This window comes from Haliaeetus leucocephalus, unplaced genomic scaffold (genome assembly GCF_000737465.1).
Source record: "Haliaeetus leucocephalus isolate CR32 unplaced genomic scaffold, Haliaeetus_leucocephalus-4.0 Scaffold186, whole genome shotgun sequence".
Taxonomy (NCBI): domain Eukaryota; kingdom Metazoa; phylum Chordata; class Aves; order Accipitriformes; family Accipitridae; genus Haliaeetus; species Haliaeetus leucocephalus.
In genome coordinates this window covers 529,223-542,050 of record NW_010972622.1, presented here as the reverse complement: position 1 = coordinate 542,050, position 12,828 = coordinate 529,223, and the positions used below count along the sequence as shown (strand labels likewise).

The 12,828-nt window shown below is 59.7% G+C and overlaps 3 protein-coding genes across 3 annotated transcripts in view; 2 read left to right on the top strand and 1 right to left on the bottom strand.

Moving 5' to 3' along the window:
* Positions 1–234: 234 nt before the first annotated feature.
* Positions 235–3,795, top strand: ASB8 (ankyrin repeat and SOCS box containing 8). Its single transcript, XM_010565089.1, has 3 exons — positions 235–471; positions 1,462–1,566; positions 2,046–3,795. The coding sequence occupies exons 1-3, from the start codon at positions 355–357 to the stop codon at positions 2,676–2,678; spliced, it is 855 nt and encodes a 284-aa protein (XP_010563391.1). The 5' UTR covers positions 235–354; the 3' UTR covers positions 2,679–3,795.
* A 1,026-nt stretch (positions 3,796–4,821) lies between these two features.
* Positions 4,822–10,590, bottom strand: PFKM (phosphofructokinase, muscle). The gene is made up of 22 exons (XM_010565088.1): positions 10,468–10,590; positions 9,719–9,792; positions 9,540–9,617; positions 9,147–9,336; positions 8,752–8,917; positions 8,610–8,654; positions 8,413–8,521; positions 8,237–8,332; positions 8,042–8,134; positions 7,839–7,964; positions 7,480–7,544; positions 7,330–7,393; positions 7,105–7,251; positions 6,772–6,842; positions 6,585–6,672; positions 6,351–6,503; positions 6,086–6,250; positions 5,912–5,973; positions 5,690–5,801; positions 5,479–5,578; positions 5,150–5,255; positions 4,822–5,009 (listed from the first exon to the last, which is right to left on the bottom strand). The coding sequence occupies exons 1-22, from the start codon at positions 10,556–10,558 to the stop codon at positions 4,862–4,864; spliced, it is 2,349 nt and encodes a 782-aa protein (XP_010563390.1). The 5' UTR covers positions 10,559–10,590; the 3' UTR covers positions 4,822–4,861.
* A 1,245-nt stretch (positions 10,591–11,835) lies between these two features.
* Positions 11,836–12,828, top strand: part of SENP1 (SUMO1/sentrin specific peptidase 1) — a 15,606-nt gene continuing 14,613 nt past the window's right edge. The window contains exon 1 of the mRNA XM_010565158.1: positions 11,836–11,863. Coding sequence (XP_010563460.1) covers positions 11,836–11,863 — 28 coding nt within the window. The remainder of the gene's footprint in view (positions 11,864–12,828) is intronic.

The window sequence follows — 12,828 nt, the reverse complement described above, 5'->3', positions numbered from 1 at the left end:
CTCCGGGAACCGGATTGGCGGAGAGGTCAGACCAGGGAAAGGGAGGGGGGCGCGGCCTCTTCCTGCGCATGCGCCGCTGCTCAGGCTCGTCACTTCCGGGTGGCGGTGCGTTTCCGCCTCCCGCTGGGCCTGGAGCGGCCGCGCCGAGACCGCGCGGACCCCCGGGACCCCCCCCCGGGCCCCCACCCTGGGACCCCCTACTTCTCCCCGCGGCGCTCGGTGCGGCCCGGGCAGCTCTTCCGGCCCCTCCCCGCCATAGCGGGGGGGCCTGGCGTGTGCCTGGCGCCGGGGGCTCGGTGAGAGCCGCCCGGGGCATGAGGAGGAGAAGGAGGAGGAGGCCGGCCGACCCGCACTATGTGGTACATCATGCAGAGCATCCAGAGCAAGTACTCGCTGTCGGAGCGGCTCATCCGCACCATCGCCGCCATCCGCTCCTTCCCGCGGGACAACGTGGAGGATCTCATCGGCAGGGGGGGCCCCCCCAGCCCCCCGGCCCGGCCCTGGGTCGCTGCGAAACGCTCGGGAAGGAAATGGAGGGTTTGTAGGGGAGGGGGCCGAGGTGGAGAACCCCCTCCGTGAGCCAACGGGGTGCCTCGGTGCTGCGGGGGCGGTGTGTGTGGGTATGTCTGCCCCCGTTTCGCGGCTGAAGGGCCAGGCCGGGCTGTGGGCATCGCTCCCCGCTGCTTGAACGCCCGTCGGGGTGAGGTTCTTGCGGCTGGGCCCCCCCTCCTTGGCCCCGCGGAGGGGGGGGTCTGGGAGGTTTGCCTGTGCCCGGGTCACTCTTACGTGCAGCGGAGAGCCCTGGCTAAACCTGGCTGATCCGGGCAGCTGCTGAGCTATTTCGGGTGGTGAGGGCTCCGCGGAGCGTCTTAAACCTCCTCGGAGATGCCCTTTCAAAGCCGACAAGCTCCCGGGTTCAGCCCGGGGCTGTGTCCCACCTGAGGATGCTCCCAGGGCAGCTCAGGCTGTGCCGGAACCTTGCTGGTGGCTTTTAGATGGCTGTCAGTTTATTTACCAGAGGCAGAGCACCCCGCTTGCCTTTTCAACACCCCACCCCCCCCGCACTGTGCCTGCTGTCGGCCTCACACCAGCCATTCCTCGTGATCCTGCCGGAGCAGAGAGCTGACAGACAGAGAGCGGCTGTACGGGTTATACCAGACCCCTGTGGCACCCAGGTTTCTTCAGGCATCGTTTAGTGACGATGAATTAATTAAAATCAAGCCTGGGAGCAGGGATGCAGACTGTCAAATGCTTTTGCCCGGCGGCGAGCTCTGTGCAGCTGCAGTTCCCGGCCTGAAAACAAACCCCAGGGCTTGCGCGGGAGCATTATGCTGGATATCTATTAATAAATCTTTTCTAACGATGCAAATTGAGGCGCATCAGCTGCTGGCTTGGGGGTGGAAAAGGGCCAAGAACGGGTGGGTTTGCTAATCCCGGCTGCGGTTTCCTGTGCTCTCGCAGGGCGCGGACGTGAACTGCATGCACGGCACCCTGAAACCGCTGCACTGCGCCTGTATGGTGGCTGACGCTGACTGCGTCGAGCTGCTGCTGCAGAAGGGAGCGGAGGTAAAGGCTTTTAAAGAACAAAACAACGTTATATACGCAAAGGTCACTTTGAAAAGGGTTGGGAGGTGGCAGTGGGTGCTGACAAACAGCTGAGATTTGAGCCAACTGTTTTAAGCGGTGCTGGTTTTGTGCCCCCTTGCAGGGCAAAATGGGCCCAGGTGAAGGTTTATTGTCCCAGTAGGGAGCAAAATGTTTGGGCCCAGGATCTTGGGGGTGCCCGCTTCTCTGGGGAGGGAGGGTAGTTTTGCACTGGAAACCTGAGGGAAGAATTGAAACCTATATATTGCCTGATCTTTGTCAGCTCCTTCTGGCTGCTGGGAGGTCGTACCCCCCACTACCTGCCTCGTTTTCCCATCCGCTAAATTTGTGATGTGGAAACAGTTTTGTGCGGCACCGGCAGAGCTTCCCCTGATGCCGGCAGGAGCTGGGGTACATCAGTGACCCCCAAATCCTTTCTTCTCCCTCCCCTTCTCCTGCAGGTCAACGCCCTGGATGGCTACAACCGCACAGCCCTTCACTACGCAGCGGAAAAGGATGAAACCTGTGTGGAAATCCTCCTGGAGTACGGAGCCAACCCAAACGCTCTGGACGGCAATAAGGACACGCCGCTCCACTGGGCCGCCTTCAAGAACAACGCCGAGTGTGTGCGGTCGCTGCTGGAGAATGGCGCCTTGGTGAATGCCCGCGATTACAACAACGACACACCGCTCAGCTGGGCGGCCATGAAGGGTAATCTGGAGAGCGTCAGCATCCTGCTCGACTTCGGGGCGGAGGTTCGGGTGGTTAATTTGAAAGGCCAAACCCCCATCTCGCGGTTGGTGGCGTTGCTGGTTCGGGGATTGGGTACGGAGCGCGAGGATTCCTGCTTCGATCTTCTCCATCGAGCTATCGGACATTTTGAGCTGAGAAAAAACGGCAGCATGCCCTGGGAGGTGACCAGGGATCAGCAGCTCTGCGAAAAGCTCACACTGCTCTGCTCAGCCCCTGGTACCCTACAGACGCTGTCACGTTACGCTGTACGCCGCAGCCTGGGTGTGCGGTTCCTGCCGGAGGCAGTGAAGCAGCTGCCCTTGCCCACCTGCCTGAAGGAGTACGTGTTGCTCCTTAGTTAAGCAAAAGACAAGGCGACAGGGCTGTTCTGCACCGGCATTCGGCTCCCTTCGTCACTGCTTCCTCGTGGCAGCACTGGGGATGAGGTTGACCGCTTGGTTTGGAACTCGTGGGTGCCGGATTCCCCTCCCCGGTCACCGTCCCAGTTTTCATCCTGCTCTGCTCTTCCACCTGGGCTGGTGCAGGGCAGCAGGGATTCACCAGTGCCACTCACAGACGTCTCCATGTTGTGTCTCTGCCCGCAACGCCTGCTTGGTGGCTCCTCCCACGCGCTATCCCCTTGATTTTGGCCTTGTGAGATGAGTGATCCCCCTTTAATGGCAAATTATATCCCAGCTGTTGGATTAACCTGTTTTTTTTTCCCCTTTTTTTGCATTGGGGCAGACTCTGGGAAAGGAAGGCTTTCTGGGTGTGGGGAGAACAGGGAAACCCTCATTCTTTGAAGGACCTGGGGCAGGAAGTCAAGAGAAGGTGTTGTCGGACCCAGAGAAGTCCTGTGGGATGTGTCGGCTGGAAGTCTGGTGGAAAAACTCACCTTAAGTGCGTGTAGCAAGCCTGTATGTTGTGTAAAAGTGCAGGCTGGCACCTTCGCTTGGCGCGAACACCTGCACACAGCCACGGCTGCCCCAGCACGACACCCCACAGACAGGGCAGACCTTGTGTGTCCCCGGCTCCCGGTGCTTCCGGTGGATGTGGGGCATCCCTTCAAAACATGGAAGTGTATTTTTCCTTTCTTATCTATAATTTTTAAGATGCATCAGTGCTGTAGAGGGGAAGAGGGTGGGAACACCTCAAAAGCCAACACTTTGTGGGGCTGTAATTCATGTGAGCGGAGGAAATGTTTCCCTCCCTCTCCAGAGTAGCTCTGCTCAGAGTGCAGAGCGCTCCATGCCCCTGAGCAGAGGGTTTCCCTCCCGTCTGCCATGCAATAACCCACCCGAGCTCTTCCTTTGCTTTGGTTTTGCACCATCAACTCACCATTTCGTTGTTGATTTTATGTACGCGTGTGTATATACAGATTTTAGGAGGAGGCGTGAGGATGTGCTGGCAGCGGGGCACCAGGCAGGACCCCCATGGGCAGCACCTGCTCTCTGTTCGGCACGGCTCGCTCTTGGTGGCAACGGCATCCCCGCACACACCGTCATGTATTCACAGAAATAAATGGCTCACCGCGTGCTGGAAGGTGTGTGTGTCGCACACTTGTGGTTGGGATCATTGAGGGAGCGCAAGGGGTTGGCCCTGTTCCTTTGGGGTCCTCCCTAATCAGGGAGGGTGTGTCAGGATGGAGTTTGGGGGTGCTGCTGCTGGTGGTTTTGTTCCCATGCTTGTTTTCAGCACGATGTACAGTTCCCGTCACACCTCTGAGAACAGTAACGTCACCTTGTCTGTGATGATGCCTTGTTAAACCCTCATTCTGATGAGTTCTGTGTGGGTTTTACCTCCGAGTGCAGCCTGCCCCATCCAATCCCCCTCGCTGCTCCCAGCCACCCTTCACACCCCTGCCTCTGCCCTTGTCTGGGGTTTTTTTGGATCTTGACAATGCACTGAGCTGCATCATACTCCACGTGCATGTTCCCCACCCAGGGATCTTCTGGGAGAGCTGCGCTGTGCTCTCGGAGATGAAGTGAGGAGGGTAAACTTTGATAGTTACTTTACAGGAGAAACTTGGAGGAGAAGAAATCAGATTATATGTACTTTATTCCTCCCTGTTGTGCTGGGAAATGAAGGTGTCAGGACCAGGGGTGCCTGTGGGGCTGTGGGAGCCATGTTCCCCTTCCCCAGGGGCTGAGCACTGGAGGGTTGGAGCATGATTCGTGTTTGCCACCATGAGCAAATGGTGAGTTTATTGAAGCATTTTAATTCTGAATTTTTAACACTAAAGTGGTGCCCTAGGGACTCTACCCAGACCGCTTGCTCTCAGCTCATCGCAACATCCTGCTGCAACACTTGGGGAACCACTTCTCTGTTTAAAAAGCCCATAAAATACCTAAACCAACCCTGAGGAAACCCTCTGCTTCAGTAAAACTGGTCTTTTGCTGAGGCAGCGGGTGCCCTCGGGGCATGGAGGTGCTGCCTGGCTTCCCAGGGGGTGCGAGCTACAATGGGGAGTGCTTGTTTTGGAGGTTCCCCAGAGCAACACAGGGACATGCTCTGGGATGGGGGAAGCCACGCTGGTGATCGCCTCTTAGATGTTGGACTCGAGTGAGATCCTCTTGCGTGTGACATGCTCCAGGTGGGCTTTCTCTGAGGTGTCCAGCTCGATGTTGTACTTGGCCAGGATTTTTAGGATGGGACGAAGCTTCAGCCACCACTGCTCCTTGGGGATGCGGTGCCTGTGAGAGAGAGAGAGGGTGGTGTGATGGTCCTGGGTGGAAACAGCGCTACATCGCCTGGGGAAGCGTTCCCAGCCTGTATTTATCCTTCCCAGGGTTGGGGCACAGTCTTGCGGTGGAGGGGGAAGGGGGGTACCTACTCAAAATCTGTCTGCTCCTTGAGGTCAGCGATGGGCTGAAAGACGAGGCTGCGCTTGCGCATACCCAGCAGACAAGCCGAGTCAGCCGTGTTGGCGAAGATCCGACCTGTGAGGGGAGGTGGGGAGTGAGCTCAGCGTTTTGGACCCTTGAGGAGGGGAGAGCACCCCCCAAAATGTGCACGGGAGTCCTTTGTATTGAGATATCAGAACACGCATGCACATTGGGAAAGAGCCAGGCATTTTCTTTTGGCCATCCCACCCTGTGGCTGTGGGGAAGGGTAGGGGCCTTTGGAAACAAGGCAGAGAAACCCCCCAGGTGTGGCACCCACCGTGCCGGGAGCACTCCTTGATCTTCCCGGTGATCCAGGCCACTGCCTTGGCACCCATTTTGGTGCCGAAGTTCCTGTCGAAGGGGGTCGGGGTGCCGCCCTGCACCGGAAAAGTCACTGGGTGAACACGGGGAAGCCCCAAGCAAGGGTCTCCCAACCTGCAGCCCCATCCCTGGGGGCCACATTCCTGTTCCCTGGGGAGGGTCTGTACCTGCTGCATGTGCCCCAGCACATTTTTCCGGCAGTCGAAGATACCCTTCCCCTCCTCCGAGTAGAGGTTGTAGATGAAGTCGGTGGTGTAGTTCTCGTTGCACCGCTCGTTCCTGCACCAGGGGAGGGAGATGGGCTCATGAGGGGGTGACATGAGCGCGGCAGGTCTCAGTTGCCGTTGCCTCCCCCCCCGCCCCCATCCCATCCCACCCCAGGGACGTACCTGAGCACCAGCCCCCTCTTCACTGTCGTCTTCATCTTCTCAGTTAAATGCTCCACGTTGACCTACACGGATCATGAAATGGGCATTGTGGGGCTTGGAATTGGGAATAAATGTGGCCTGGGACCATGGTGATGCCTGGAGTGGGGGTACATGGGATGTGGGGGGGTCCCCAACCTGCAGGTCGTGGATGTTGAAGTGTTCCTCGTAGATGTAGGCAGCATCGGCACCGGCCGCCAGCCCCGCCATGGTGGCCAAGTAGCCACAGAAGCCGCCCATGGTCTCGATGATGAAGACGCGACGCTTGGTCCCGGCCGCCGACTGCTTGATGCGGTCACAGGTCTGTGGAGGTGGAAGAATTGGGGTGGAAAAAAGGGATTTACGTTAACGGGAGTTGCTGCTGTTAAATGGGGAGAGGGGGCTGGGGGGTGCGGGGCCGCACTGTGGTGATGGTGTTGAGCGCGGTGTCAGCGCCGATGCTGAAGTCGGAGCCGGGGACGTTGTTGGAGACGGTGGCGGGGATGATGCAGAGCGGGATGCAGAGCTCCTCGTACTTGGCCCTCCCCTCCATCAGCTCCAGGCTGCCCGTGAAAGCCTGCGGGCAGCAGGGCGCAGGGTCTCAGCACGGGCACGGTGCCGGCAGCTGCCTACGCCCTGCCACCCCTTCCCTGCTCACCTCGAAGCCGCCAATAATGATCAGCCCGTGGATGCCAAAGTTGCTGATGCTGGTGCTGATTTCCTCAAAGTATTTCTTGGGCAAGGTCCTGGGAGGGTGAAACCTCCCTGGCTGAGCCTGCCCAGGGTGGGGGGCTTGACCTGGGACCCCCCCCCCGCCATGGGTTTCCCCCCGGGCAGGGCATTACCTCTTTGTCCCCAGTTTGGATCCTCCCAGCCCTGTCCAGCTGCCGACCCTCTCCCAGCTGATCTCTTCCAGCTGGGGGGAAAGCACCAAGTTAGAGGGGAAGGGGAGAAGGATTTTGGGGTGCACTGGCCTTGCTGTGACTGTATTGGAGCAATATTGGGGTAACCCAGTGACCCCCAGGCTGGGGGACAACAGCGGGATAAAGCACAGTGGTGCTGGGGTTAGGAAGGGGGTCGAGCACCCCCATCCCAGGGGATCCCCTTTCCCTGTGGGGCTGTGGCTGCCGCTTTTCGGGGCCATACCCCATGCACCCCCTTTTCCTTGGGGATCGCACCTTCCCGTAGGCAAGCCCTTCAAAGCCGTCGTGCACCGCCAGCATCCGGTGCCCGTGGATGAGTCCGATCCGCACGGTCGACCTGACGGCCGCGTTCATGCCGGCAGCCGGGGCGCCCACGTTGAGCACGGCCAGCGTGTAGCCGCTCTGCGGGGACGAAGGAGCCAACGTTGGGGGGGTTGTGGGGTTCAAGGGGACCCCATCGCCCCTTCCCCGCTGCCGTACCTTGGTGGAGGGAGGGCGGATGTGTGCCAGCAGCTTGTACACATTCCAGTTGTTCTGGAAACTCCTGCAAAGGGGGAGAAGGTGGGTGTGGGAGCCCCGGGGGTGGCCAGAGCCCCGGGTCCCCGCCACGGACAGGGTGCAGACGCTCACCGGCCCCGCAGCTTCAGGGCATCATCGAAGCGTCCCTCGTTCATCGCCGTCGTCACGTCTTTGGTCTGTGGGGAGCAAAGATGGGTGGGTTGCAAAGATGGATTGGTTTGCACCACACCGGCTGGGTTTGCATTGCACCAAGCGGCTTTGCATCACGCCCGGCCAGGTTTGCATCATGCCGGGTGACTTTGCATCACACTGGATGGGTTTGCATTGCACCAGCTGGGTTTGCTCTACATTGGATACGTTTGCATCGCACTGCACGGCTTTGCATCGTATCGGCTGGGTTTGTGTTGCACCCGTCTGTGAGGAGTGCAGGGGGTGTTCCTGGGGGTCCTGTCCCCCCCCCCCATACTCACCACCTGGACGCACTCCATAAGGGGCAGGCGCACGGCTTGGTTGCCCGAGAGGCTGACGACGCAGGCGGGGGTCTCGGGGGTCCCCTCCAGCAGAGCCATGACGGCTTCAACACCCATCCGGCTGCCCTGTGGGGATAGGGATGGGGACGTTACCCCCCGGACCCCCCTCTCCCCCAGGGCCGGGGTGGGAGGGAGCTGCTTACCAGGATGCGGTCGAAGGCGGAGGGCGTCCCGCCACGCTGGACGTGGCCCAGGATGGTGACCCGGGTGTCATAACCCAAACGCTTCACCACCAGCTGCAAGACAGGGATGCGCCTGGATCCCATCCTGTAGTGGGACCAGGAAAGGGCTGGGGGAAAAAAAAAAAAGGGGGGCTTGCTCCCCCCCTCCCCGCTCACGTTTTTGATGTCATCGGAGGTGATGGCCTTGCCATGCTTGTCGATGGCGCCCTCGGCCACGATGATGATGTTCAACCTCGAGCCGCCCACGCGGGTCTGGGAGGGGGAAGACGGGGGGGTCACGACAGGGACGGGGACGGGGATGGGGACGAGGCGCCTGCTGGAGCCCGTCCTACCTCCGTCAGCCTCCGGCACAAGTGATCTTCCCAGTCATCCTCGGGGGGGGACTCGGGAATGAAGACCCAGTCGGCACCGCAGGCCAGGGCGGTGATGAGCGCCAGGTAGCTGGAGCGGGTGAAAAAGAGGCCGTTCAGGGCTTTTTCCTGACTTTCTTTATTGGGAGCCGGATCTGGGTGATGGCACGGGGACATACCCGCAGTGGCGACCCATCACTTCCAGCACGAAGGTCCGCTGGTGGCTGCGGGAGACACGAGTTTCATCCCACGGCAAGCCCGAGTGGGGCCCGGACACCTGGGTCCCCCCTGGTGTGGGGGACCCGGGGGGGTCCCCGTCACCTCTGGGCCGTGGTGGTGATGGCATCTACGATCTCCATGATACGGTGCAGCGCCGAGTCGGTGCCGATGGTCATGTCAGTGCCGCAGAAGTCGTTGTCGATGGAGCCCACCATGCCCACGATGTTCAGGTAACTCGACTTCTTCGCCTCTTCCGCCGTAATTCCCCCTGCCACAGGGTGGGACACCCCCTTTTCCCTCTGTGTCCCCCCCCCCAAACATCCCCATGGGGCCATACACCAGCACAAACCTCCAGCATGGGGAAAACCCCACCTTTTTGTGTACAACCCCCCTGATTTTGGTGCAGACCCCCCGATTTTGGTACAAAACTCCCTTTTTCTTTTCACCCTGAAGAAGAAATCTTGGGGGGGGTCCCATGGAGGGGGACACACACGTACCCACTTTAACCAGCTCAGCCAAGAGGCTGCTCCACTCGGCCCGGAAGGTGTCGGCGCCAGTGAGGCTGCCATCGCCGCCGATGACGCAGAGGTTGGTGATGCCGCGTTTCACCAGGTTACGGGCGGCTTTCAGGCGTCCCTCCCGAGTCCGAAAATCCTGGCACCTGGCGCTGCCGATGACTGTGCCCCCCTGTGGGACCCCCACATGGGTGCTGGGTCACCCCCCCCCCAGCACCCCTGTGTCCGTCTGTCCATCCCTCCCCCCCCCATCCCGGCTCCGGTTTCGGGTTATTTTCAGGCTTGACCCCCGGTGCCGTGGCGTAGGGTTACACCGTATCCCCCCCAACCCCTGCCATCAGTGCACTGAGCTGGCTGGGCTCAGCCGCTGCTCACCAGCTGCAGCATCATGGAGACGCTTTCCCACGTGGCCTCCTTGATGTTGTCCCCACCGTCCACCAGCCCCTGATAGCCCTGGGAGGGGGGGACACAACCTGGTGTTGAAACGACCCCCCTCCAGGGTTTGGGGGGGTGTCTGGGAAAAGTGGGGGGGGTGGGTGGGTGTCAGCACCGACCTCGTGCACGAAGTAGACCTTGGCACCGGTGTAGATGCCCACCCGCACCACGGCGCGGACGGCTGCGTTCATGCCTGGGGGAGGAGGAGGAGAACGTCACCCTGGGATGCCCCCAAGGACCCCCCCAAAGCCATCATTTCCCTCCACCTTGCACAACGCTCAGCTTGCCCCCCCCCAAGCCCTCCGCCTCCCCCCCTCCGGCACGGATCTGGCCCCGCAGCTGCCCGAGTTATTTTTGCCCCGTTGACATTTAGCAGCGGTGCCGCATGACACTGGGTGACAAGCACGGTGGTGGTGGGGAGCCAAGCGGAGACCCCCGCAGGCTGGATGAGGCCCCCACCCCTCCCAACTGTGGGGTACCCCCCCCATCCCCGGGGTCACCTGGGCAGAGGACAAGCTTTGGGCTGAATCCCTGCGTTTTTGGGCAACGCCAACACTTCTCTGGCGTTGGCTTCACGCCAGAGTGCTGCCGCCGTCCCTTCCAGCCCCCCCAAATTTTGGCAGGGGGTACGTGCACCCAGACACCCCCCTCCACCCCAAAACTCCCCTTAACTCTACCCCACGGCTTCCTCACCCCACCGTCCCCCCAAGGTCACCCCGCAAAACTGCAACCCGGAGAAAACTACTGGAGCAACTCAACCATCCACAGGATCTGGCCACAAAGTCCCGTTTTCACCTGGTTTCTCCCCAAAATAGGGCCTCACCCTCACACAACCACTGGCTTTCGGGGTCACCGGTGTGTCCCTTACCCTGGGCGTCCCCCCCGGAGGTGAGGACGGCAATGGCTTTGCCGGCACCCAGGTTCTCCGTGTGCCCATGTCCTGGCGGTGTCTGCGCCATCTTCTTGGCTGGAAAAAGAGGAAAATTGGGTAAAAAAAGGCTGGGAAGGGTGATGAGGTCCCCCCCGGTCCTGCTGGCACCTGCAGACTGGCACCCACAGCCCCGCCAGTCCCTAAATTGGGCCCCTGGAGGGAGGGACGGCCTGCTGGCAGCGGGTGGGGGGGGATGTCCCCTCCCTGGTACGGTGGGGGCATGGCGGGGGGGCATGATCCTGCAGGTACTGGTCTGCCCTCCTTACTGGTTCCAGTCTGTATTCCCTGTTGGTAACAGTCTGTATTCCCTGCTGGTACCAGTCTGTATTCTCTACAGGTACTAGTCTGCCCTCCTTACTGGTACCAGTCTGTATTCTCTACAGGTACTAGTCTGCCCTCCTTACTGGTCCCAGTCTGTATTCCCTGCAGATGCCAGTCTGGCCTCCTTACTGGTTCCAGTCTGTATTCCCTGCTGATGCCAGTCTGGCCTCCTTACTGGTTCCAGTCTGTATTCCCTGCTGATGCCAGTGTGTCTTCTGTACCGGTACCAGTCTGTCCTCCTTACTGGTGCCAGTCTACCCTCCTTGCTGGCACCAGTCTGTATGCCCTGCCAGTGTGCTGTCTTTAGTGGTACCAGTCTGTCCTCCTTACTGGTGCCAGTCTACCCTCCTTGCTGGCACCAGTCTGTATGCCCTGCCAGTGTGTCTTCTGTACCGGTACCAGTCTGTCCTCCTTACTGGTGCCAGTCTACCCTCCTTGCTGGCACCAGTCTGTATGCCCTGCCAGTGTGCTGTCTTTAGTGGTACCAGTCTGCCCTCCCTGCTGATACCAGCAGGCACTGACCTGGCGGGTGTCCCCCCCTTGGGGCAGGGGGGAGGAAGGTGAGGAAGAGGAGGATGGCGGCGAGGGAGAGTGCGGCCGAGATGAGGAGCCGGGAGGTCTCGGGGGAGAGCTCGGGGATGGTCACCATCGCCCGCCCGCCGCTGTCACCAGAGCTGCTGTCACCTGAGTGGCTGTAACGGGATCGGCTGTAACAAGATCGGCTGTAGGGATCGGCTGTAATGGTATTGGCTGTAAGAGGATCCGCTGTAGGGATCAGCTGTAACGGGATCGGCTGTAACGGGATCAGCTGTAACAGGATCGGCTGTACGGATCGGCTGTAATGGGATTGGCTGTAATGGGATGGGCTGTAGGGATCACCTGTAATGGGATCACCTGTAATGGGATTGGCTGTAATGGGATGGGCTGTAGGGATCACCTGTAATGGGATCGGCTGTAATGGGATCGGCTGTGGCAGGAGCGCCCATGGGGACCAGCTATAACGGGATCAGCTGTAATGGGATCGATTTGCTGTAATGGGAGTGCCAAAGGGACAGGCTGTAGTGGGATCGGCTGTAACAGGTTCGGATGTAATGGGATCGGCTGTAATGGTATCGGCTGTAACAATATTGGCTGTAACAATATTGGCTGTAATGGGATGGGCTGTAACAGGATTGGCTGTAGCGGGTGCGCCCACAGGGACAAGCTGTAATGGGATCTGCTGTAACAGGATCGGGTGTGCCGCAACAGGCTGTGACAGGATGGGTTGTAGGGATTGGCTGTAACGGGATCGGCTGTAGGGGTCACCCGTAACGAGATTGGCTGTAGGGATCAGCTGTAACAGGATCGGCTGTAACAGGATCGGCTGTAACGGGATCAGCTGTAACAGGATCGGCTGTACGGATCGGCTGTAATGGGATTGGCTGTAATGGGATGGGCTGTAGGGATCACCTGTAATGGGATCGGCTGTAATGGGATGGGCTGTAGGGATCACCTGTAATGGGATCGGCTGTAATGGGATGGGCTGTAGGGATCACCTGTAATGGGATCACCTGTAATGGGATTGGCTGTAATGGGATCACCTGTAATGGGATCGGCTGTAACGGGATCAGCTGTAACAGGATCGGCTGTAGGGATCACCTGTAATGGGATTGGCTGTAATGGGATGGGCTGTAGGGATCACCTGTAACGGGATCGGCTGGAGGGGGCACCCGTAACGAGATTGGCTGTAGGGATCGGCTGTAATGGGATTGGCTGTAACGGGATCGGCTGTAGGGGTCACCCGTAACGAGATTGGCTGTAATGGGATGGGCTGTAGGGATCACCTGTAATGGGATTGGCTGTAATGGGATGGGCTGTAGGGATCACCTGTAATGGGATTGGCTGTAGGGATCGGCTGTAATGGGATGGGCTGTAGGGATCACCTGTAATGGGATCGGCTGTAATGGGATGGGCTGTAGGGATCACCTGTAATGGGAT